Source organism: Ylistrum balloti, unplaced genomic scaffold, assembly GCF_031769215.1.
Source record: "Ylistrum balloti isolate Yb309-2 unplaced genomic scaffold, AGI_CSIRO_Ybal_v1 Utg369772, whole genome shotgun sequence".
Classification (NCBI taxonomy): domain Eukaryota; kingdom Metazoa; phylum Mollusca; class Bivalvia; order Pectinida; family Pectinidae; genus Ylistrum; species Ylistrum balloti.
The window spans coordinates 1,424,726-1,451,509 of record NW_026781965.1 but is presented as its reverse complement, the minus strand read 5'-3'; the positions used below and the strand labels follow the sequence as shown (position 1 = coordinate 1,451,509).

The 26,784-nt window shown below is 34.7% G+C and overlaps 2 protein-coding genes across 2 annotated transcripts; one reads left to right on the top strand and one right to left on the bottom strand.

Annotated features, from left to right (window-relative positions):
• Positions 1-3,815: 3,815 nt before the first annotated feature.
• LOC132543886 (small ribosomal subunit protein uS3m-like) lies at positions 3,816-11,957 on the bottom strand. The gene is made up of 3 exons (XM_060207423.1): positions 11,895-11,957; positions 9,177-9,363; positions 3,816-4,148 (listed from the first exon to the last, which is right to left on the bottom strand). The coding sequence occupies exons 1-3, from the start codon at positions 11,916-11,918 to the stop codon at positions 3,859-3,861; spliced, it is 501 nt and encodes a 166-aa protein (XP_060063406.1). The 5' UTR covers positions 11,919-11,957; the 3' UTR covers positions 3,816-3,858.
• Positions 11,958-12,062: 105 nt separating this feature from the next.
• On the top strand, positions 12,063-22,818 carry LOC132543913 (GTP-binding protein SAR1-like). Its single transcript, XM_060207464.1, has 7 exons — positions 12,063-12,167; positions 12,860-12,914; positions 15,462-15,581; positions 18,317-18,382; positions 18,939-19,042; positions 19,378-19,509; positions 20,381-22,818. The coding sequence occupies exons 2-7, from the start codon at positions 12,872-12,874 to the stop codon at positions 20,495-20,497; spliced, it is 582 nt and encodes a 193-aa protein (XP_060063447.1). The 5' UTR covers positions 12,063-12,167; positions 12,860-12,871; the 3' UTR covers positions 20,498-22,818.
• The last annotated feature ends 3,966 nt before the right edge of the window (positions 22,819-26,784 follow it).

Sequence of the window (26,784 nt, the reverse complement as noted above, 5' to 3'; positions counted from 1 at the left end):
ATTAATATTTGCTTTCAAGTAAGACAGAATGTCTGTTTTATTCAGACAACAGAGCCTTACTTTATATTGTGCTTTACAACAAGCGCACTGCCTGTGCACTGGCATATTGATAAAAGAAAAGAAAACAGGGCATAAACTTAGAAAACACTCCTTATTAAAACCTTAATTTGGATGAACAAAATTATGAACAACAGTTGAATTACAATTATATGTCTAAATTATATGTACAATATCAGTGACAGTCAAACCAAGAAAGTATACTAAAATCGCTGAGGTTGTGAAGTGTAGTTGCCACGTATTAATTGTATATATAAGGGTATATGAACTGTCTGAGACAAGGTGCACATGTATACTCACCGGTAGACACAAAGATCCGTAACAAGGTATATGTCAGGGGATGGCATTATATCCCGCCATTTTAGCTTAAAGCTCAACCAGCCGTACCAAACTGGTTTAAATATCTCTACATTTATCAAGCAATTTATTTTAAACAGTTCTTAATGCAGTACAATTTAACATTTATTTATTAGATATTTATTATCTAATATAATTACATAAGACAACTCTGATATCAACCAAAAGTTGTCAAAAGTGTGAACCCGCCCCCTCCCATTAATTAATTCTCCATTTTCTATAAAGTATTCAAAAATAAATCTTACTAAAGCATGACACATGATAAAGGTATTGTTTTATGTGAATTAAGGCAGAAAATTAAGTTCATCTTTAATATAATTAGCAATTAATGAGCTTAATTACCATTACCTACTTTTCAACAATGGAATATTTTTTTCAATCAATTTTACTAATGAATGTTAATGGATTATTACATGAAAATTAAGAAGAAAAAATCCAAAAATATAATGTAGGTTTGTCATAATGGAGCTGTTTATGAATTTTACCCCCCACTTTACCCCCCCATAACTAATGAATGGCTCAGATCTGACCTTAATTTTATGTCATATCATGACCGCCTAACCCCAAGGAATTCCTACACAAGAAATAAAAAATATCGGTCATGGCCGCCAGAAGGCCCAAATTGGCACTCCTCCTTTCGTTACATAAACCGACAGGAAGATCTGCATAGTTTGGCTTCATCAGTCATGATTTCAACGGACATTCAGAGTCACCATGCAAGACATTTGGCATTGACGATTAGCTGTCTGGTCTACTTTGTGGGAAGTTCTTTATTTTCAACCTTTAAAAGTCTATGAATTTGCAAACGCGCATCTTTACCCGTTCTTGTCAGCCATTACTGGTGTTTCTGAAGACATATTTGCAAAAATATGACCGACATTTCTTCCAAATACGGAAATAATGCTCTTTCCTGTTCGACAAATCTCCATGAGAATCTTCCGGAGCAATCATAGGTATGTGACTGCGAGTGTCATACAATGCTCCTTTGCAATTAGGAAATACCCAGCTTTCATTTGGTGTTTTTTTTTTTAAAGTTTCTCATCGACTGGAAAATAACTCCAAAGTTTCCAACACAAAATCATTGACCAGATATAGATGGTTGACTTCGAAATACCGAATACAGTACCGATTGTTCTGAATTTCGCATCTGATGCCAGCCAATACAGGGTCAAAGCAGTATTGATAGATATGCGGTCGCAAAACGGCGATTCAAGAACCAACGATATTTACAGAAACTTTAATATATTAGGAATTTATAATTCCAGATACTAATGAATATCGTTCCGATGACTAAATGTATGCCGTATCCATTCGTGGCATATTTACCGACATTTTTTGGTTTAGTAGGTATTGAGAAGACACGATATTCTGAGATAGAAAACAGCACTCCACATCCGCCCCATGACGTTTTCGGCCGTAGACCCTCTTAAAATCATCTTGAACAACAGTATGACAAACACAAGTGATAGAGTTACCATCACTTTAGAATCAATATTTATCCAAGTTTCTGTTGCAAAAAAAATCCCAATATCCTACATACCAGATTCGGTATGATACACTTTTTGTCATATAAATAAATATTACATATAAGGAAATGCAAATAAGCGGGATTTTGGCCGTGCAAACTAAGCGACACTAATCCTAGCTAATATTAACCACATAACGTGGCGGTATACAAATATAGACCGAATGGGGGAAATAAAAACAGCAGTATCACAAAGAGGTGTGGTGCTTTAACGTAATAGGGCGCCTATTTCCGCTCATCGCCTTAGTCGATCGGAGTCACCTTGTCGGAAAGTGATGTGTTCATCGTGTATGTCGCTGGCAATATTTCAATTAAAGCTGAAAATTGTATATAAAAAAAAGGCACAAAGAATCGAGTCAATGGCTAGATTACTCCTAAATATGTGACCTTTTTAATTGACGCATTTACATTGAAATGAAAATCTAACTTGTCTCAAACACTATCACTAACACTATCATGTCACTAACACTATCAAGTCACTAACACTATCATGTCACTTACCCATGTCACTAACACTATCATGTCACTAACACTATCAAGTCACTTACACATGTCACTAACACTATCATGTCACTAACACAATCATGTCACTTACACATGTCACTAACACTATCATGTCACTAACACTATCAAGTCACTTACACATGTCACTAACACTATCATGTCACTAACACAATCATGTCACTTACACATGTCACTAACACTATCATGTCACTAACACTATCATGTCACTAACACAGTCATGTCACTAACACATGTCACTAACACAATCATGTCACTTACACATGTCACTAACACTATCATGTCACTAACACAATCATGTCACTTACACATGTCACTAACACTATCAAGTCACTAACACTATCATGTCACTTACACATGTCACTAACACTATCAAGTCACTTACACATGTCACTAACACTATCATGTCACTAACACAATCATGTCACTTACACATGTCACTAACACTATCAAGTCACTAACACTATCATGTCACTTACACATGTCACTAACACTATCAAGTCACTTACACATGTCACTAACACTATCATGTCACTTACACATGTCACTAACACTATCAAGTCACTTACACATGTCACTAACACTATCATGTCACTAACACTATCATGTCACTTACACATGTCACTAACACTATCATGTCACTAACACTATCATGTCACTTACACAAGTCAATAACACTATCAAGTCACTAACACTATCATGTCACTAACACCATCATTTAACTCATCGGCTGCAATCAAGTTTTTGCAAGTAGTTGCTGCAATGCTATGAATATGAATAATTAAGTTCAACAACACTCGCCACAAGAGATCCCAGTGGGATTTTGGCACCAACCGTTGTTTGATCTATATTTTCCCTTTGAAAGTTAAACATTTTCCCTTCTTTTCCGTGTTTTTGCTGTTAATGATAAGAAATTTTAATACTCCTTTGCAGACATAGCGATGATCATCTTTTTTACCTGCCAAATCCAAAATGGTCGCCTGGAAGCCATTTTGTTTCTCCTGATCAGTCCCAAAATCAAACGGGCACGAGTAGAGACCAAAGGGAACATATCTATGAAATTTCAAAGATCCATTCAGTAAATCTTAAGAAATAGGGATAACAATCTTTACTATGCAAAATCCAAGATGGCTGCCTGTTGGCCATTTTTGTTCTTTTCTGATCAGCCCCAAACTCACACAGGCACAACTAGGGAGCAAGAGGATCCTATACATAAAATTTGAGAAAGATCTTTGCAGTATATCTCAAGAAAATATCTCCATAACCAGAATCAAATTCTTTTAAGAACACTTATTTTGATGAATATTTGTAGAAGTCTTTTGTTTTATAAGACACAAAATTCTAAGCCACATGATACAGAATTAAAATTTATTTCAATATCAATATGCTGCGAGATGTTAAATCCACTTGAAAACTTCTTGGAAGGTTGAGCTGCAGACTTGCACTTCAATATTAACTGGACGTTTAAATATATGACTAAAAAGTTCCTCTGTAAAACCAGTAAGGAAATTTACTTCTTTTAATTTTCCAATTTCCCGTACTGTAAATACTAATGTTATTGCATTAAACTGACGTTTGATAATACACTCAGATAAAAGTTTGTTGCCCCAGATCCCTTGGAGAAATCTCCTGATCATCTCGTCCTCTAATGCTGCAGCTGATGCTCCTTCTTCTTCGTGTAAATTACCTGTCAAGTAAAAAATAAGTTTAATACCCAAAAGCTAAAGAAAGACAAGAGTGTCAGGTATCTGTATTTAGCTGTTATTCAATGACATCAGGGATGAATTCTTACTAACTTAGATGAATGTTGAAATACATCTAGTTATTGTTGTAACTGGAGTTTCAGAAATTTTAATATGAACATTACTTTAGTCCTATAAAATACAAAACAAACTCTATCATTTGCAGTTCTACAGAAAGTTTCTACTTGTTAGCAGGATACTTGTTAATTTTCTTCTTTCACAGCTGGTAATATGTGTGGTTATAATTACTAATACACTCAAGATAGTTTATCACAGTATTTCACAATTATGTTACATCACATTAATATTAAAGTTTTATTTTATGGTTAGGGAGGGTTGTGTTACAATCATACAGGGAGGGTGTGTTACAGTCAGATATAATCATACAGGGAGGGGTGTGTTACAGTCAGATATAATCATACAGGGAGGGGTGTGTTACTGTCATATATAATTATACAGGGAGGGGTGTGTTACTGTCAGATATAATCATACAGGGAGGGGTGTGTAACAGTCAAATATAATCATACAGGGAGGGATGTGCTACAATCAGATATAATCATACAGGGAGGGGTGTGTAACAGTCAGATATGATCATACCAGGAGGGGTGTGTTACAATCATACAGGGAGGGGTGTGTTACAGTCAGATATAATCATACAGGGAGGGGTGTGTTACTGTCATTTATAATCATACAGGGAGGGGTGTGTTACAGTCAGATATAATCATACAGGGAGGGGTGTGTTACTGTCAGATATAATCATACAGGGAGGGGTGTGTTACTGTCAGATATAATCATACAGGGAGGGGTGTGTAACAGTCAAATATAATCATACACGGAGGGATGTGCTACAATCTGATATAATCATACAGGGAGGGGTGTGTAACAGTCAGATATAATCATACCAGGAGGGGTGTGTTACAATCATACAGGGAGGGGTGTGTTACTGTCATATATAATCATACAGGGAGGGGTGTGTTACAGTCAGATATAATCATACAGGGAGGGGTGTGTAACAGTCAGATATAATCATACAGGGAGGGGTGTGTTACTGTTAGATATAATCATACAAGGAGGGGTGTGTTACAGTCAGATATAATCATACAGGGAGGGTGTGTAACAGTCAGATATAATCATACAGGGAGGGGTGTGTTACTGTTAGATATAATCATACAGGGAGGGGTGTGTTACAGTCAGATATAATCATACAGGGAGGGGTGTGTTACTGTTAGATATAATCATACAGGGAGGGGTGTGTTACAGTCAGATATAATCATACTGGGAGGGGTGTGTAACAGTCAGATATAATCATACAGGGAGGGGTGTGTAACAGTCAGATATAATCATACAGGGAGGGGTGTGTTACTGTCATATATAATTATACAGGGAGGGGTGTGTTACTGTCAGATATAATCATACAGGGAGGGGTGTGTAACAGTCAAATATAATCATACAGGGAGGGATGTGCTACAATCAGATATAATCATACAGGGAGGGGTGTGTAACAGTCAGATATGATCATACCAGGAGGGGTGTGTTACAATCATACAGGGAGGGGTGTGTTACAGTCAGATATAATCATACAGGGAGGGGTGTGTTACTGTCATATATAATCATACAGGGAGGGGTGTGTTACAGTCAGATATAATCATACAGGGAGGGGTGTGTTACTGTCAGATATAATCATACAGGGAGGGGTGTGTTACTGTCAGATATAATCATACAGGGAGGGGTGTGTAACAGTCAAATATAATCATACAGGGAGGGATGTGCTACAATCTGATATAATCATACAGGGAGGGGTGTGTAACAGTCAGATATAATCATACCAGGAGGGGTGTGCTACAATCATACAGGGAGGGGTGTGTTACTGTCATATATAATCATACAGGGAGGGGTGTGTTACAGTCAGATATAATCATACAGGGAGGGGTGTGTAACAGTCAGATATAATCATACAGGGAGGGGTGTGTTACTGTTAGATATAATCATACAAGGAGGGGTGTGTTACAGTCAGATATAATCATACAGGGAGGGTGTGTAACAGTCAGATATAATCATACAGGGAGGGGTGTGTTACTGTTAGATATAATCATACAGGGAGGGGTGTGTTACAGTCAGATATAATCATACAGGGAGGGGTGTGTTACTGTTAGATATAATCATACAGGGAGGGTTGTGTTACAGTCAGATATAATCATACTGGGAGGGGTGTGTAACAGTCAGATATAATCATACAGGGAGGGGTGTGTAACAGTCAGATATAATCATACCGGGAGGGGTGTGTAACAGTCAGATATAATCATACCGGGAGGGGTGTGTAACAGTGAGATACAATCATACTGGGACGGTTGTATTGCAATATTATAATTATACATGGAGGGTGTTTAATATAAAATCAGTGAGTGTGAGAGGGTGTCAATGTGATTTTATGTCATTGTGTATACCATGCAAAATCTTCTGAAAATAAATAATTACAATTAAAAAAAGAAAAAGGAAACTTACAGGGAAGAGTATGTTACAGTCACGTATAAACCTACAGGGAAGAGTATGTTACAGTCACGTATAAACCTACAGGGAGGAGCGTGTTACAGTCACGTATAAACATACATGGAAAAGTGTGTTAACTTACAATCATGAAGCATACAGGGAGGGGTGTGTTATATATAGGATCTTACTGGAGTTTTTATTTCAATGTCAAAGTATTGAGGACAAAACCAAATGGAGGTCTTTTGTTTTTCCATTTTCAATCCATGGCATAACATTATTGTCCATGTTATTAAATCACGACTGATATCTAACTGGCAAAGCCAATGAAAAAAACGCTGCAGTGTATACTACACTAGTAATATATGTCACAAAGTTACAATTTTAGACAATTTGGTTGAAATGCTCAAGAGAATTTAGGAATACTAGAATTAGAAAGCAAGAATTTTAGCTAAATTCCCCATTTTAGATCCCGCTCCCCCATCCCTCTGTAACCTGGGGTCTATTCAACTTTCTGAATTTATGAAATGATAGAAGTCCCTTAGTGACGATTTAGACCAAATTTAGTTGAAATATGTTGAAGCATTACTACCGATGAAGGGAAGGTGTGAACGACACACTTACTATAGTATTGAACAAAGTATTGCTACTATTGTATTGAAGTATTCAAATAATCGAGTCAAGTATACAACGACCTCTGTGATTGGTCGGGGGCGGAGTTTAGACAACCTGAATAGTTGATCTGACACCCAATTTGTTCCGGTAGGCGGAGTACACTATCAGTTACATAACAATTACTAAGTAATCGCTGGAAAAATGTCCGTCGACGGCAACAGTATGCAAAATTTTCTTTGACGAAATTATGTCCGATACGAACGATATGGGGAATCCTGTTTTTGTACAAGGCGATGTGGTTGTGATGGATAATTGTGGATTCCATCACCATAGACAGGGAGAGCGCATTTTAAGAAATATGCTGAAAGAATATGGCGTGTCCCTGGTTTTTCAGCCGCCTTATTCCCGGAATACAACGTAACTGAATATGTATTCAATGTCATGAGACAGAGGCTTCAGGCAAATACCCGACTTGTGTCAGAATTTCTGGAACTTGCAGTAGTAAATGCTCTAGATATTCCGCCCAACCAACTTCAAAGTTTTTTCACATGTTGCGGATATGTTTAATTTTCGATGGAAAGATAAAAAATAAAATAAAAAATATATGGGACCACAGAATTCCTTTATTTTTTAATGCAGTATGAGTTATCGGCATATATCAGGAGGTCCCAGGTAATTCATAATTCTTTGTTACATATAATAGAGCTTGGGCTTAAACCAAAATATTTTGAGCCAACCCTCCCACCCCCCCCTTTCAAAAAAATAAATAAATAAATAAAACTAGTACAGAAAGACTATATGACTATATTCACTGTTAAGATGTTATGAATTCTCCGGTCCCAGTGATCTAACCTGTTGATATATATTTTGTACGTAAATTAGTTTAGTACTGAGTAACTTTCGTTTTCTCGTTGTACCATCGATGGAAAAGCAAGGTATCATTGGGTGTAGAACGAAACAAATGGGACAACCCAATTAGGTCTGATCTGAAGCCACCTGTGACTTGGACTCTTCCAATTAACCTCTCGCGACAGTCGAGTGTTTGTAAAATGCCGATGTCTGCACAGTATTTTTTCACCTGGCTCCACCCACAATCGATCTAGACTTGGCTCTGCCAATCAGAGAGCTTGTTGCATAAATTTAAGGAATTCGATTGGTGAAGTACTTCGGTACAATACTATCAATACTTTGTTCAGTACTACAGTACTTGAAACGTTCACACCTTCCCTTCATCGGTAGTAAAGAAGACTTAAGTAGACTTTCAAAGCAAAATTACAGCTTTAGTTCCCATTCTGGGCTCTGCCTCACAGTCCCAAGTCTTTGAATCACCTGAATAAGAAATGATAGCCCATCCATGATTATGTTTCACACCAAATTAGGTGAAAACAGTTAAGGTAGAATAGGATTTTAAAGCAAAATTTTAGCCAAATTCTACACTGGGGCCCGATCACCCAGTCCCCAGGCTTTCAATCAACTTTCTGAATTTTGTAAATGATTGCCCATCCCCAAAAATGTTTTGGATCAAATTTGGTCAAATTTACTTTGGCATTAAGGAAAAGTAAAGAAAGTATGGTTTTAAAGCAAAATGTTTCTGCAGCAATTCGTATTAAAATTGAATAGAGTATTAGGGTTTTGAGAAGTTAAAAATCAATTATTTATCATCAGAGAATCACAATGGCTAAAGTTACCTGGTCAAATAAAATATACCCAGGTAGTGCAAACTGTAAAGTTTATGAAAAGCAGACAATTTACACAGCACAATGGCTACAGGCCAATGTTTAATATTGACCTTTGGGTCACGTGATATAGATGACCTAAAAACTAAATTAAAAAGAGGGATAGAAGCATGCACAATACAATGAAAAATACATTACTTGTATGCCAGGAATTCCATGATTTTGTAACTCCAATTTGGTGGGGAAACTGTGCAGTCTCATAAGACAACTTTACCATTCTTTTTATAGTTGTTTTTGGAACACCAGATCTCAAATTTTTCTGATGAACAAATCTGTTAGAACAGTGTTGTACAAGCCTGAATTGTTGTACAGGCCGGGCCTGGTACTGAAATGAAAAAAAAGATCTTGAGCTGTTGGAGAACATCATAGTTCAGCTGCTGATTTAAACATGTATATATCATATGGTATATCCACTGGTGGAAGTATACAGTAAACCTTCAGTCAGTTCAAAGTGACATGTTTGTGTATAACTTGGTGCTATCAATTACTTACAATGGTCATTTACAGCCATCTACCAACAGCGTTTAACATCAATGTGACCAATGACCACGTGGAGTGGTTATTGCGATGCCAACGCCTTTATCTATAGCAATGTGTGCGATCTCGTAGTATGCTCGAACAATGTTGGTAAAACAAACTAGAAAGGTTTTGAACTTTCACTAAGCAGAAAAAATCATGTGTTCAAACAACCCGCCTATTCAGACTGACTGGAGGTTTACCATACATACCTGAAAAAGTGTTGTAATCTGATCAATGTAAAATAACACTCGCAAAACATACAATATATAATAAAAGATGGTCGTCTGTCATCCATTTTATTTCTCAGCCTTGAAATCTAAATTGCATGACTTGGAACCATGGTAACCTTACATATGAAAATTAGGAAAAGGAAACAATTTCAAATTTAAATTAAAACTTGCATCTATGACATAATTTAAATACTAAGTGAAATGGAATGAACAATATAAACTAAGCCATAATAAGCATAGGTATTGGTCAAAGGATATTTGTAAATATAAAGTATTTGAAAAAGTGAAGTGTTTTATCTAATGTCATTAATATGGATTTCAGTCAATCTTCACTCACTTTTAGGATAAAATTATAATCAAGATAAAAATAGAAATGAATAAGTATTTCATGGTAATCATAATCTAACTAATCATTTGTTTTTATAATGAACTTGTTTGTAAAATGAACTTGCCAAGATTATTATTAAATTAATTTGAGTAGCAGAGACAATAGATTTGATAACTCAGAGACAGAAAAACTCTAAACATTCATGTATTTTGAGTCTTAACATATCTAATTCTAACTTCATTTAAGGAAGTTATTCAAAACAAATCAAATTCCATCCAGGATGTCATCAAAGACATATTTACATGGACAATGGACATTTTTTTTTCTTTACGAAGCAGGCAGGAAAATTTTCCTCAGATGAATACTCAGGAAACTATTTCCACTGATCATATCCATGTATGTTCCAGGTCTACGTTATTTAAATCAATTAAAATCCTGATCAAATACAAGGCTAAGGTTGTTAAATAAAATACACATCACCCATTAAACTTTGTTACATGGAAGTGAATATATAGGTGTGTAATTATGTTTTCTGTTATTTTATCTTATTTAAATTATGCATCATTTCCCACCCAAAACTTTTAAAAGGTACTGGCACATGGTACAATTGCAAGGAGAAAGGTAAACAGGCAGACATCTTGATGGGTTAGTGTGTTTACATTATCAAGAAGGAGTTCAGGACCATGAAATACAGCAACATTAATTTAGAATGTATTTATATCAGGTTGTGTTTATGAACTATTGAGGATGTACAGGCCTGTAAGCTTGTACATAGCAGGTTGTTAACAGTGTTGAGCTAACAGGTATGCATAGATACTCTTGAGTGCAGTGGTGTGTATTACTATGGTGTATAAAATATTTGTATTGAATAAATAAATATGTTGCTCAGGACATACTCTTACAGGAATTATTATTTATACATTGTAACTCCATGTTCCTACCATGTCCATATATAAATATTGCTAAGAGCTGAACCGACAGTAGCAAATATGGAATCCCTTAAATATTCATAAACAGGTGTTTGTTTACCTGGAAGGACACATGATTGTCTAGAGTGTGTCTTTGCAGACTGTTGCTATAATATACATATATATGGTCATGTTCAGTTATTGACACCTTGAGTAACAACCATATCCACAAGGTAACTTTGGTGAGTCTGATACACTTGATGCCTCTCATTGTTCTGATATATGAAAACTGTGCCATGCAGCACTTACATATCTGTCAGGTGGAACTGGTTTTCTACGTTCGTCACCACAGAACAGTAGACTCAAATGACTTTGTGACAGTGATATATTGTAAATGCTTCAGAATACAGTAGGATTTAGTTGTTGTGATATATTGAAGATATTGCCAGTGTGGTACATTATTATTCAGGGCATGAGTCTGTCGTGTGAGAGACAATCACATGTATGATGTATGTATATCAATTTGTATATTTTGCATAATCATTCTTGTAAATTGTAATAAATATAGATATTATAAGATTGTCTTTCTTATCTGTTGAACATGTGGCAATCTGTCACAGTTAGATTACAAACTTTAATTCAAGTGACGAAGGTGAGAACCGACTTATTTGGTGAGGGTGAAAACATAAGGACATTCAGTATATATCGAGGGTATTTACCTGGCTTAGATTTGTGTGGTTGTTGTTTTAAATGCGCCCGTCAGAAGTTGCGTTCATTTAAACGATCTTAGCCTTGTACTTTCGCGTCTAACTTTTAAAAAAATGGTACCCGACATAAAATGACAAATTCATGTTATGAATAATATACATACCAGTCGTCCCAACAACGATGCCATCCTTTTCGCTGGATCGTCGCCGTCGAAATTTCACCGGAAGTACACATAAATAACCTTTTTGTTAGGAGCATTTTCATTGGCTAAAGTTTTTCATTTATCCAATAGATATCGTTCTTACAAAACAATTTTACTTCCATCTTGCTTTCGTGTACAAAGTGCAGTTTCGTCGTTACAGTTGTACGAATAAGTAGCAGTAGGAATAACATTAGCGATTTTACCGTCCTTCAGTATAAACTATTACCAACGATTGTAAGTATTCTGACAAACGTCTCCGAATTTATTGAATTCGGTGACTCCGAGATTGGAAACAAATGACACATTCATTGAACTTGCTAGAATCCTTGTAACTGGCGAAATACTGCATTTCAGCTTGAACGATTGTTCTTAGAATAAGTTTAGTATTTCAATGTATCTTTCAGTTGTGAAAGTGAGAAAAATGTCAGTGATTGCTGAATGTATGTAAAATGATATCAATATTCGCATAATACTTCTGTAAACAGGAAACGTTGGTGAAGAATCAGTACTTTTAAATGCTTGATGATGTAATATATCACTTTATGAACGTACATGTTAACTTATTTTTGCATCAAATTGTAGTTCTACAGATCATCAATTCATATGATGAGATTTAACTTTTTTGGGGGAAAACTAGCATTATATGAAAATCCTGTAAAGTAACAATGCACATAAAAATAATTTTGCAACACCAATCCATATATCCAACTTTAATGACTTTAAACAACAAATGTGTAGTACACTTACCTATCTCTCCAGATTGTCAGTGATTGGTGACATTAGCCCTGGCACATAAATATTTTCTGGCATTCAGCATATGCTTAAATATGAAACTTTTAGCAGTCTGCATCAAATGATCTATTCCTTGCATTAGGAAGTCTTTAAGGTAAAACAGAGTGACTTATTTGTTTTTTTTTCTTTTTCAGGTAATTCAAACAATGTTTCTGTGGGACTGGTTTGCTGGAATATTAAATTATTTAGGTGAATATTCTTCTGAATTATAAAATTGCATTTCTAGTGAATGCATATGCTGTTTATTTCACCAGTGAAATGACTGTTACACAACAATGATATAAATGTTTAGAATGTTAAGGAGTGTAGCTACAAAAGCTTTGCTGTGTGGTTATAGATATATATTTCCTTGATTATAGTGATTCTATCCGTTAATGAATGGACATTTTCAGGTAATAATGATAACAGAAATTGAGAATCTGAGAAATGCAGAAAGCTAATCAAGATTGACAAAATAATGTTTTTATGAAGGATTTTGGTTATCTGATAATACAATGTTTTAATATTGAGAATAACAAAAAAAATGGAAGTTTGAAAATTAACTGAAAAGAAACAGTATAGGTGCCGTCTGGTCGTTAAAGCTTCAATTATTGAATGGCCAAATTTAGAAAAATGATAATAAGAAGGATTTGTTTTTGAAAAAAATCTTTGTTTACCATGAGTTTGGTTATGACTGATGCAAGTTCATGAATTAGAACATGCAGCTTCATTTTGGTAATCAGTTCAATCAATTGAGATATGAATTGATTATCTCCCTTTTTCAGCCTTCAGTCTTTTCAGAAAGTGCTGGATATATAGGGTGTACCCGTATGCAGAAAATAGTTACTTGACTATTATATACCCGCCATGAAGTTTGGGGTGGGGGATGTATACTCTTATCAGCCTGTCTCTCAGTCATCTGCAAATATTATCTTAAGAACTCCTTCTCAACCTGGAACTAAACAGGCATGTAGATATGCATTCAACTTTTATGTATATATTTTAAAAATTTTGGTTGCCACGATAATAGTAGGATACACTAGGTGTTTCAGGAACAGTAACAATGGCAACAATATCCTGACCTCTAATTGGTCAAAATTCAGACATCATCCAATTTTGATCAAATTTGGTATATAGGGGTATAAGAGGATGTCAAAGGGGTAAAAGAGGGTGCCAGATATTACTGTTTGTGTTTCATTGCCATGACAACCATGCAGTGGCATTTATGAAAATTTGATATTGCTTTTGACCAAACTTGATATGTAGAGGTTTTTACATCTGCAAGGGTATTAGTTATCCTCTGGTTGATATTTTTAGTTTTAATTGGTTTTGACAGATTGTTCAAGCTCGTCGTGTCCCATGCTGTAGTGCAGCATCAATCATTGGTTTAGCATATGTTTTTTTCCTTTAAATGGCTTCTGATTAACCAAAAGGCCTAAAGTCATGATATGTGGTGTACTATAGAATTCATGGATGACTTATAATTGAATGTCACAAGGGTCAGACTTGTTGAATCGCTCAAACAACTTCTTCTGACTCACCAAAAAGCCAAAAACCATGATATTTGGTTTGGTATATATTTCAAGGACGAAGCTCAACGATGTTCTGGAAAAGATATGACCACTACCTATATTCAAAGTCACAGGAGTCTCATTTGCTGAAATATTTATACAACATTTTCTTTTAACAAACCAGAAGACCTAGAATCTGATACAATACTTGCTTTATACATGTAGTTTCCTGGGATAATGTCTGGCAAATAATATGTTCAAGAGAATTACTTTAGGATCCATATCTAAGATCAAATTTGTTGTAACACCATTTAAATGACTTCACCAGTCCATGAATTTTATTAATTAAGGTTATCCACAATAGAGGTCACCAGTTGAGGACAAATATTTACCTGTCCGTGTAAGCATGCTAGCTTCAAAGTTTGTTTAAAAAGATTTGATAAAGACAATTTGAATGTCATGATACATGATTTAAATATATATGTGTGACAAAAAACCCATTGAATAACAGGCGAATGATGCAGGGCCATTGGACCTTGTGTTTTGCTAAACTTATATTTGTCTGAAGATAAACCATTACAATGGAGTAAATAGGACTTTCCATATTACATACTGTTACATATATATAAAACTAGGATTGACAAGAAAGTCAGGAAAATTGCTGTTTCTTGGCCTGGATAATGCTGGGAAAACCACGCTTTTGAGCGTGCTGAAAGAAGGTCATTTAATTCAGCCAGTTCCTACTCTCCACCCTAGTAAGTATTCAGCAATTGTCTGACAAGTCCAGTGTCAGTGCATGGAGATTTTGGTTAACACTTACTGTACAATGTCATTTGATGAAAAAAATAAAGGATGCTGAAATCCTCTTTTCATTGATTTTTGAAACTGACATTCTGATCACACTATCACAGAACACATTACATGTATGTAATGAAATTAAGTGTAGAGGTAATAGCTCTACTCCACTGCTCAGTACTTGTACAAATAAATTAGTAAATTTATGAAAAACTGAAAAGTGTGAAATATACTGATTTATTTTTATTTTATCTTAGATTTTATCTATTTACCAAAAGATTGGTTCCTGTCTGTGATGAATTAATCAAGTTGATGTGATAGTTCGTGACATTGTACAGTACATGTGTTGTTCTCCAGAACAGCATGCGATTGCTGTGGTTCACTGCCCTGTTGCATTTGCTACTGTTATATATTATATAATGAGAAAGTGCATGGTCTTTTGTCGTTGTAGGTTTATATAAAAAGTCGGGTAAGCTTGTGTTCCTGGGACTTGATAATGCTGGAAAGACAACATTACTACACATGCTCAAAGATGACAGAATGGCTCAGCACGTTCCCACATTGCACCCAAGTAAGCATGGCAGAGCCTTTATGAATCCAGCTGTAAATACCGGTCATCAGGGTGTCCCCTGACTCTCAAAATTTAGCATTTTAATGCCTTAACCTATACTCCCAAACTTGGTACAGGTTATTATGTTATTCAGTCAGTTTCTGCTCTCCGTACTAGTTAGTATTTTGCAATTGGAGATATAGAACTTCCAATCTTTTTAAAAGTACACTGATTCTTTGTTGATATATGTTTTGAGTCATTGGACTTTTAAACATCATCAGTTTGACTGGCCAAGGGAAAACCCTGTACCATTATTTTCCCCTCAATCCTTGGCCAACTATCACAACTTCAGAGTTCGATTTTTTAGCGTGAATTATCATTATTAATAGAAAGTTGTAAACTGGTCTACAATGGTAACTTCAGTATTCAAAAAGAGGTATATAACATTCTCTTTTTTCATAATTTTTATCATTTAATGATCTGTTGTCAACCACATTTCACTTTACTGCTTTGGTTTTCAAACTATTTTGTTTGCAACCACAGGGCAGGCTTGTGCATGCTCGTATAGGTCAAATGAAGAGTTCAAAGAGTTGTTTGTAAACATCTTTAGTTGGTTTGTGCAAACAAAAATTTATCCTATTGCTGTTCTAAAAATGTAAGGAAAACATGATGTGTCAATTTATCAGTATGTATATACAGTGTAGATCATAAGGAAAACTACAGATTTTATGAAAGAGTGTATGACATAAAAAAAAACTTTAAATGAGGACCATGTCAAAAGTTTGTGTAAGTATATAGTTCTGATTTCAGATAGGTGTGTATGTAATACAAAAATTAGAATTGTTCTCATCATCTGGATTAAAGATTTTAAAGAAATTAGAAACACAAGCTGTAAGCATGAGCACTTACAATACATGGATGACATCACAAAGAATAGGACATCATAGTACACAATATTTGGTAAGAGAGGTAAATCTCATGTGAGGCTGTTTATTTTGTGGTTGAATAATTTATATAGTAAGAATGATTCAAGTAAAAAGTAAACAGCCTGAAATGAGTCGAAAAAATAGGAATTAGTTTATATTTATTTGTTTATATACTGTTAGCATTATAGCAACCTACAACATGATGGAATAATTTCTGTCTATACAACAGTTAATGTAAAGGCAGCAACTAGGCTCTGTAAGTCGAACACATATAGTGTATTGATAAAGGGTAGAAAAGCTTCATGATAAATGAAAATTGGAATGGTCAAAATTGAATTTACATGTAAACTTCAGGATTTATCTTAATTATCCAGCAGTAAACCCATGATAAACTTGCCCATATCTATTTCTGTTTAGTAGAATAACAAACAATAATATCTTACAATAAGCACACCCCAAACTCCGAGTATGCCAGCCCACATCATTTATTGCAGGATAAGTATGGTAAGTGATTTAAATTGCAAAGTTAAGCATAATAAAAATTAGGATGCTTATTTCATGGTAAGTGCGTGAAGATAAACGTATGACTATGCTGGAAAATTTAGATTGAATATATCAACAGAGGAACAGCTGTTGCACAGGTATATGGCATGTAAAGGTGTGTTTTCTACTGTACAAGTATCATGACTAAATTGCCATTGATCCATATTCATAATACAATAACAAGCAAGAATGCATTTTTAGTGTTAGAATTAACAACTCTACATTGAATGAATTGTATATTAGGCTTGCATGTGTGTATAGATGTGTGTACATTACCTGCCAGGTACATGTAACTGGATGTTAAGAGTGCCAGGTCTTAAAAAAAAAAATTGACAGGACTTATGATTTCTGTTATTTATATGTGCAAGCAGCAAAGCTGAGTGCAATGTGCTTGAGTAATTGTATAAATGAAGCATTTTTGAAGCACAAGGAGTATTAACAAAGAATTGGGATATCCCATCCTAGTTCCAGTACCTCATTTCAGAAACCAAGCTGGCAATTGTCTATAATTGTTGCAAAATGAAAGTTTTTTTTTCATAAAGATGATATTTCTTCAATATCATCCATACTAAATTCAATTGTTTCACTAATTACAAATAACTATCTTTGTTTAAAAAACACCACCAAATAGTACAATATGCCTCCAGCCCATTTCCAGGATTCTGTGGGGCGAAATATTTACCTCATTCCAAATTGGATTTTTTTCATGATAAAGTCAAATTCTTCAAATATATAGTTTAGTCCTAAAAAATTCATTCTCAATTGATCTTTTTATCCTCTGCAATGAGATAAAAAATATCTCATTCCCAAAAAACTGAAAAAAAATCTGGCCTTATTTGTACAAAGTACCAGAAATTGTATTTTAATTTTTAAGAGTTTGATATAAAATATGTACCGATGTGTTTCAAACAGAATAATTGCTTAAGATATTGTTAAAACTTGAGGTTTTTCTAAATGATCAAAAGATTAACTCTTTATGGCTTTCTTGTGGTTTAAGATCAAATGTACTTAGCCAGTGCTTGAGCTCAAAAAATGTTTTTGACAATTAGATTACAAAGACTAAACAAAAAACATAAATACTGCACATATTTATTTTGAATGGATTTTTCTTAATACCGATAGGACCTTGAATAGATACTAATTTGTAAAAGTCTCTTTTGAATAATGAATGATTGTTTTTCTTCTTATTGATAACAGTGATTAAAATCTAAAAGTTCATGCATGTACTTTTAAAATGCATTAACTTTTGTTTGTCTAATTCTTTTTGCTAAAATTTTATCATTTCAGCTTCAGAAGAGTTGTCAATGGGAGGCATGAGGTTCACAACCTTTGACCTTGGAGGTCATCAGCAAGGTAATAAATAAAAGAAATTACATGCATTCTTTAATGGTAAGTTCAGCCTCATGAACTAATATGGCAGGGCATGTATGTATGTCTTTGGACTGGTATTATAGAATTGTATAGGTAAAGAAAATGAGTTTGTCTCCTGTCCCTTATAACAAATGTCTGTCAAATGGTTTGACCATTTCATTATGTTATCTAAGTGTATTCAGCGTACATACTTAAAACATTTTTTATTTTACTAGCATAATTATCGCCTTAGGGGCCCTCTTTACAACTCTTGTCAACAAGAGGTGTTTTCTCATGTTTCATGTTTGGATGACAAATTTGATTGTATTCAATACACACTTGTTACTTATCGCTTGTTACTATGAAGTAACTATACTATTATTATGTTACTATGACAATATTTTTAACCAACCAAACTGAAAATGAAAGAAGCAAAAGGCGCACTATAAGGTTATACAAATTCAAAAGTTAAGTGATCAGGTCCCCATTAAGTTGTTATTGGTATCTTGTAAAAAGTTAATTGAATGTTTGTGCCAATGAAATTATGTGTTTGTTTAAGCTCGACGGGTATGGAAAGACTATTTCCCAGCAGTAGATGGCATTGTATTTCTCGTCGATGTTTGTGACAAAGAAAGATTTGCAGAAGCAAAAGCGGAATTAGATGTAAGTATAGGGATCAGGAAGATTGTGAAGTGAAAATCCTTGTTGGAAAATATCTTTATCTGTGCATTACACTTTCAAACTTCTTTTTCAAAAGTGCATGTTTTCTTATTGACTTATTGATTTAAGCAACTTCTAGAGAACCATTAGGCCTAGAATCATGCTGACATAGAAAACTAATTAATCATCAAATGAATTGTCTTTTATGTACTTGGTAATTGACAACTGTGTAAACATCTTCCTGAAACAAGGAGTGGGGGTGGTGATTGTCAAAAAAGAGATATCATAACTATGTCTCTTGACTATAGTTATCGGATATTGTGTTTATGTGTTTGCAGAGTTTATTAACAGATGAACAGGTAGCTCATGCCCCTGTCCTGGTTCTGGGAAACAAGATTGACAAAGCAGGGGCAGCCAGTGAGGATGAAATCAGACACTGGTTTGGTCTTCATGGTCAGACAACAGGCAAGGTAAGTACTATTACACTTATTTTTATCATATATCACATATAAATATGTATGTTTTTGAAATATAAACTGCTATTTCTGACTGAGGTAAGACTTCAGTATTTGATATCTGTACAGTCATCTGTGCATAATCATTTTGTTGTACTTCTGGAGATTTCCTCCAGAACCAAAAATGCCAGGATCACTGATATTTTGCAGAGTGAAGATCTTGATGTATGTTAATGTATTTTTGTCAGTCCAACATTATTATGGTCATTTACTGAAAGGCTAATATCAAATTTTATCTGTCTTCATCGTAAATCTTATCTCACTATTCTGGTGAGACACATAAGACCCATTTCAGATGAGTCAGTATATTAGTAATTTAACAACCATTTCATTGACATCACTGCAGCAACAAACTTTCCTGATATTAAGATTTTGATCGAATTCTCTACTAATATCAGTCAGGAAAATACTCAGTAAGTTTTTGTCGATAAAAGTTTTGTGTACTAAAAATCAAAATTCAGACAGCTTTTTACTGTTATTCTTACAATGATCATTTTGATTTGATAAAGTATTACAAACTCATGCCTTAAGATTATGTTAAAATAAAACCACATTTTTACATCTACTTAATAGTTACCATTAACATTTGGAAATGTATATTTAACAAGTACTGTATATAAGAGGGATTTGTCCTTGGTAATAAGGTAAATCAATTCAACCCTTATAAAGCCTCTTTGACATAAAAAGTTTCATATATTTGTCATAAATTCATTAAATATGTATATATTACAATGTAAATTGATATAGTATAGGGAAAATAAATACTCCATAATCTTTTTAATTGCCAGAACATGTTTTGGAAAATCAGTGATTTTATATTTTTCAGGGGACAGTTGCAAGAAAAGAGCTTCCTGGCCGTCCAATGGAGCTGTTCATGTGTTCAGTACTGAAGCGACAGGGGTACGGTGAAGGATTCAGGTGGTTGGCGCAGTATATCAATTAAGACAGACACACTTTAGGATACATGTTTTTAGTTATATTGTTTTGGATGGTTAAGTATGAGTAGAAACCAACCCGGATGATAAAAGGACCTGAATTGTTTTCTACCACTTGTATGGCATTACATGTGTATGGAATACGTAGAGGTTTGGTGTGGAGTGTGTATGAATGTTGTACTAATGTGAAGGGTGACAAATTTTCATTTCTTCTCTATGGCTATTTCTAAAATGTTTCTTTCCTATGGCAGTTGCATTTTTTTTCAGATAACAAAGATTTGGAGTGTCTTTTTTTGTTTGAAAAACAGTTTCCATGTCATATATGACCAGACATATTCTGATTATTATGGGTAGTCATGAAATGTACTTAACTGCCTTTTACTATATTTGATTAAAATAAGTATGTAGATGAAGAGCAAGATTTTAGAATGCAGAACTTTACATCAAACAAATGTTTAAAAGAGGCTGTTGGAAAAAATGGTGAATGTATATGGTGGTTCAACATTTCCTGTAGAACTTGATATTAGGTTGTGGTTTAATATCAGGAGTGTTTAACAGTTTATCTCTAGTGCCATTTTGCCTTGTGATGAAAATACCAGATGGATGCTTTATCAGGAAAGAACTTTTGTACATAAAAGTTATCATAACATATTAGATTATCTTCAAGAATAATTTTTATTAAGTTGTTAATGTCTAAAGGGCTAGCAATTTTTATTTGCCTTGAAAGTTGTTTTGCTCAGAAGGTGATCGTGTTGCTTCTAAACATTTTCAGCTGAATTTTCTCATCAATATCAATGAACTTTTGTTATAACAATATTATGTATATCTAATAAGATCAGTGTTTTGATAGCATAACCAGCTTTTAAGTATATCATTTCTATGGTTTACTGTAATATTGAATGAAGGAATGCATGTCTGTCGTCATCAGAATCCTCTGTATTGATTGATGCAGAGTCTTTGAAAAAATAAACTTCTAAAAGACTTGAAAATATATTGATATGAGAAGAGATTTGCAGACTTGTTGAGCTTTCTTTCTCCAATGTTACAGATGCAGAATTGATGTTGTGATACATACTCTAAGAATAAGATTAAAGGGATTCCTCTCAGATACAGGTTACTAAGAATAAAATGAGGAACTCCCCTTGAAATCTCCTGTCAGGATAGCCATCTGTTTTTATCTACAGTAGATACTAGGTTCGTATACCCTAGTTATCTCCCTTTTAAACATGTTCATCATTCTAGACTAGTACACAAGTTTTGTGATAAATTTGGTCATACTTGTTTTCATAGTTTTACTTATAACATACTGTAACTTCATTTCTAAATCTGGTATTTATAATCTTGAAGTTATCTTCTTTTAAAATAATCCAACCAGCAATACATTTTAGCTCACCAGACTCAAAGGGCTATATTATATTGTGGTGCAGCACCTATTGCCTGCCAATCTTCTATTGGGCATCATCTTTTCCGTTCAGAAAGACAACTTGACCCATATTCATAGTCACAGGGGTCATATTTGTTAAAACCTTCGGACAAGTTCTGCGTAATAAGCTAAAGACATAGAATTATGAAATATGGCTGGTAGGTTTTGTGGATATAGCCCTACAAATTTTGTGGAATTACCTTGATCAGTATTCCAGGTACTAGAGGTCAAATTTCTGAAAATCTTCACACCACATCTGATTAACAAAGAGACTAGAATTAGTATATTTGGATGGTAGATTCCTTTGATGAATGTCATTAATGTGACATAAAGATATATTTGTGAAAAAAACCCCATTGAAAACCAGATGAGCTATGTCAGCCCCTTGGGCCTCTTGTTTAGAATAATTCATCAAAATAATTTTGTCTGTATAATATTTGCTAGCACCATCGAAAATCAATTATATGTCAATTACAAAGCTATGATATAATCCTTTAAGTAGATAATGTATATCGGATCTGCATCAGAATTAAAACCACATAGATACCAAATGATTTTGTATGAAGTAAGAACTCATATCAGTATTCAGATGGATCATCATCCAACAGTTAAATTTTACCAACTACTAAATATTATGTTGAACAGATTTAAGTGATTTTTGTCCCCATCGTAACAGTCGTTTCCATCATATCATTGTTAAAGCCCTTTTGTGAGCAATGTTTTGGTTTCAGTGATATTGATGATCGGTGAAGTCCTTCCTGGTATCCTCATTAAATTTTCTTATCAGGATTTAAAGAGAAAATAAAACAATATTTGGCAATTTAGGTATTATATTATTATCATTTGGTTTGCATACAATATTTTGGAATGACAAGTCATGAATAAAGTAATTTGTAATAAAGTTAACATTTGTTGATAGTTTTGTTTGTAGCAGATAAGAGAGCAGGTCATTATGTAAAGAGCAGGGAATAAAATCTTTATCAAGCACTTGATGGAGTCTTGATGATAAATAACTATTAAGTGATTCATTGAAAGTGTGAAGTCAGCTGTCAAGACACATTTTTGTCCCAATAACACTGCTATACTGCAGGAAGTCTGAGGGTTGTAATTGTTTCATTCCTTCCGCCCATATTATCCCTCACGATGAATGTCAGTAGCGGATATAGGGATGTTGCGGCACGTGATGTAGCCAAATGTCCACGTCCTTGTCAGCACTGAGCAGCTTCTCATATTGTTGAAAGGACTTATTATATCTCAAATTTAGGCTTTCTAGGATCAAGGCAAAGATCATCATTACTAATTCAAGAAATGACTTATCAACACTCTGACAGCGCCATTCCATCAGGGACTTTGATCAAACTTCACATACTTGTCCATTTTCTCCCATCTCTTTTGTACATCACTCATTGTTGAATTGGATGGGGTGAAAGGGGGGAGGATTTGTATCACTTGGATATGTTATGGATGTTAAAATGGGAGAGAGGGGGCAGAGGAGCTTTCTTGACCAAATTTGGTCAAAAACACCATTGAATTGACGCAGAAGGTTGGAGTAAGGGATATAAAGATAAAGGTAAGAGATATTCTCCATAAGGAGGCTGATTTTTAGATCACACGATTGCGATGCTGAGACCTCTTGGGTCTTTTTTTTTTTAATGTTTACCTCTGTCATAGTCTTAGTCTGATATAATTGTGTTGATACATATTGATATCTTGGTATAAACTTTCATCAGTTATCGCTATCAAATTAATATTTGGGGTAAAGAAAACAAGCTGGTTACTGATGGACGTAATGACTCCCAGTATGCGGATCGTACTCGAAAATATTGAACATTAGGAATCGAGTAAATAGGATATTAAAATTCAAATTTGCCAAGAGATACAGCACATATACTTCTGCTAGGACTCGTCAATAAATTTTTGGGACTTAAAAGTTGAAATTAAAAGGCGAGCTAGAGAAATGAATAGTGCAATGATTTCATCATGATTTCCATATATTTTATAAATATTAGTTGGTATTGAAATAATTTCAAGTACATATGTGTATTCTGTGCCAATATTCACGTGAAAGCAAACCTATGGGAGACATGCAATTACAAAAGATTGTACAATTCTGACAAAAAACACTTTTTACTCCCAGAGAAAATGTCCTATTCTGTATTGAATAAAATTATATCGCACACAATATCTTTTATAGAAGTCCTGAGATCGATGATGTTGTAATATATTATTTTGTCACTAGGCAATATACATAACTTATAATGTATACTAGGAAGCTACGATTACAGACATAAACTTTAAGGAATGAAGGCGCGACATTGCTTCTCAAAGTAATAACAGATGTAGGTGGAAGTTCGTCACAGCAGAGGTTGAACGAAGCAAGGGGCATTCGAAAAACCTCTGGCCATTATCAGGAGTAATCTGATATTTTTATCGTGAACTGTATATGTGGTACAGCAACACGAGGTTATAACACCATGCATTTTTAACATGATTTGTTCGAGCTGAACAGAAAACAAAGAATTAGAATTGAATTATTATCGTAAGTAAATGATTTTTAAGGAATTCATCAAAATGAAAGTTTCAGCAATGTAGTAATTGTACTTAAAACCAATGCAAGCTTCAAATTTTGCATTGCACCTTGAAAGTATTAATGAAATAACATGACCAAGTCAAACCTCATCATCATAAAATCGTGTGCCTCAACACCCCTTCAACATCCTCATCAAACATCTTCATCATGGAGTCGTCTACCTCAACCCACCTTCAACATCCTCATCAAACCTCATCATCATGAAATCGTCTGCATTAACACCCCTTCAACATCCTCATCAAACATCTTCATCATGGAGTCGTCTACCTCAACCCACCTTCAACATCCTCATCAAACCTCATCATCATGGAATCAACTGCCTCAACAACCCTTCAACATCCTCATCATCATGTAACTCAACATCCCAACCCCTCTTATTGAACCTCTTCAACATGAATTCATCTGCCTCAACACCCCAACCCCTCTCATCGAACCTCTGCATCATGAAATCATCTGCCTTAACACACCAACCCCTCTCAGCGAACCTCTTCAACATGAATTATTCTGCCTCAACAACCCAAACCCCTCTCATTGATCCTCTTCATTATGAAATCATCTGCCTCAACATCCCTAATCCACTCATCAAACCTCAACCCCTCTCATTGAACCTCTTCATCATGAAACTGTGCCTCAACAACCCAACCCCTCTCATTGAACCTCTTCATCATGAAATCATGTGCCTCAACAACCCAACCCCTCTCATTGAACCTCATCATCATGGAATCATGTGCCTCAACAACCCAACCCCTCTCATTGAACCTCATCATCATGGAATCATGTGCCTCAACAACCCAACCCCTCTCATTGAACCTCATCATCATGGAATCATGTGCCTCAACAACCCAACCCCTCTCATTGATCCTCTTTATTATGGAATCGTCTGCATCAACACCCCACTGTTTTTGCCTGCTTCAATTCATGTTAGCTGTGTTACTACAACAACATTGTACAAAAGGCAGATGTAAATAGTTCATTTCGATAAAAAGTTAAAACTAGACACAGTAGAGAAAAATAATGACTTAAACTGCATCCTATAACAATTTGGTTTTTCTAGATTGTAAATTATTGTTTTCCACATTTTACCTTTGTGTCGATTCAATTTTCATAGAACCAAACGATAGTGTGTGATGTAAACTTTTACTGAAATATAAATTCTATCAGCATGTGCCATAATTTGATACACATCAACATAAGTTTGAAAGTTTTCCAAGTTTGATTCAAATGCCCATATTTTTGCATAAGCTGTACAACCTGACACTGGAAGGAGCTACCTAGTCATCAACAACTTGAAAAAGGGTACAAATGTACTGTGATTTTTCTCTACACTATAAATACATACGCAATGTAGTCTAATTCAGATGTATAGTAACCACAACACTAAGTAAGCTTTGTATCATTGTGAAGCTGACTCTAGTATAATATTACCTACGAGGCGATAAAGCTGTGACCTTTTACATGTCTGCAATGCATTCATCAATGAGTACATGGCTGAAGTCCACGTCACCGAGTTAACTCTATCTAATCTATGTATAAGCATATTGATTGAAAGGCAGATATGGTTTGTTTCCGAATCGAGATATGTATTAAGATATGAATTATCTTAACAGTAAAATTGAATTAAACAACTGTTAATTAGATTCAATTATCGTTTTTTTAACTTTTGTTTCTGCCACTTTGAGAAAGCGATCACGAATTCGATATGAGGACCATGCAGATAAATGAGGTTGTCTCCGGGGAAAATATGCGATGTTTACATGTCGTAGTTGATAAATATTCAAGGTAATGTCCCAAATATAACGATTTTCGGGAAAGATGTCGACAGTTGTTAGATAAACTTAATTCCCAGGTTTTCGAGTGATGCAAATTAGTGAAGAATGGAGTTAGTTTAATGGTTGCCTTGACGATATCAATAGGAAGTATATCCTTGTACTTTATGAATTATATTTATTTGACGTTCCTTAACTGTTTGTTGACTTTATCAAAAATATGTTTCTCATTTGACAACTTATCGTTGGTTACTTGGATTTACCAAGACTTTCATTGCTGGTGTCACCGGTGAAGCAGAAGACGCTTACTCTTCCCGAGCACGTGGTCATACTCTCATAATAACTTTCAGGGTGTCCGTGTAAAATTTGTTTTCTTCGTATTTTCTTGTTGTTATTGCAAATGTTGTGTCTAGTAAGGCCTTTGTGTATATGAGTAGATAACCGTGGTCCGGCCATGTCTGGGCTCGATATGATGAGTGGACATATCTACATGATAGACGTCGTTCAGCAGATAGC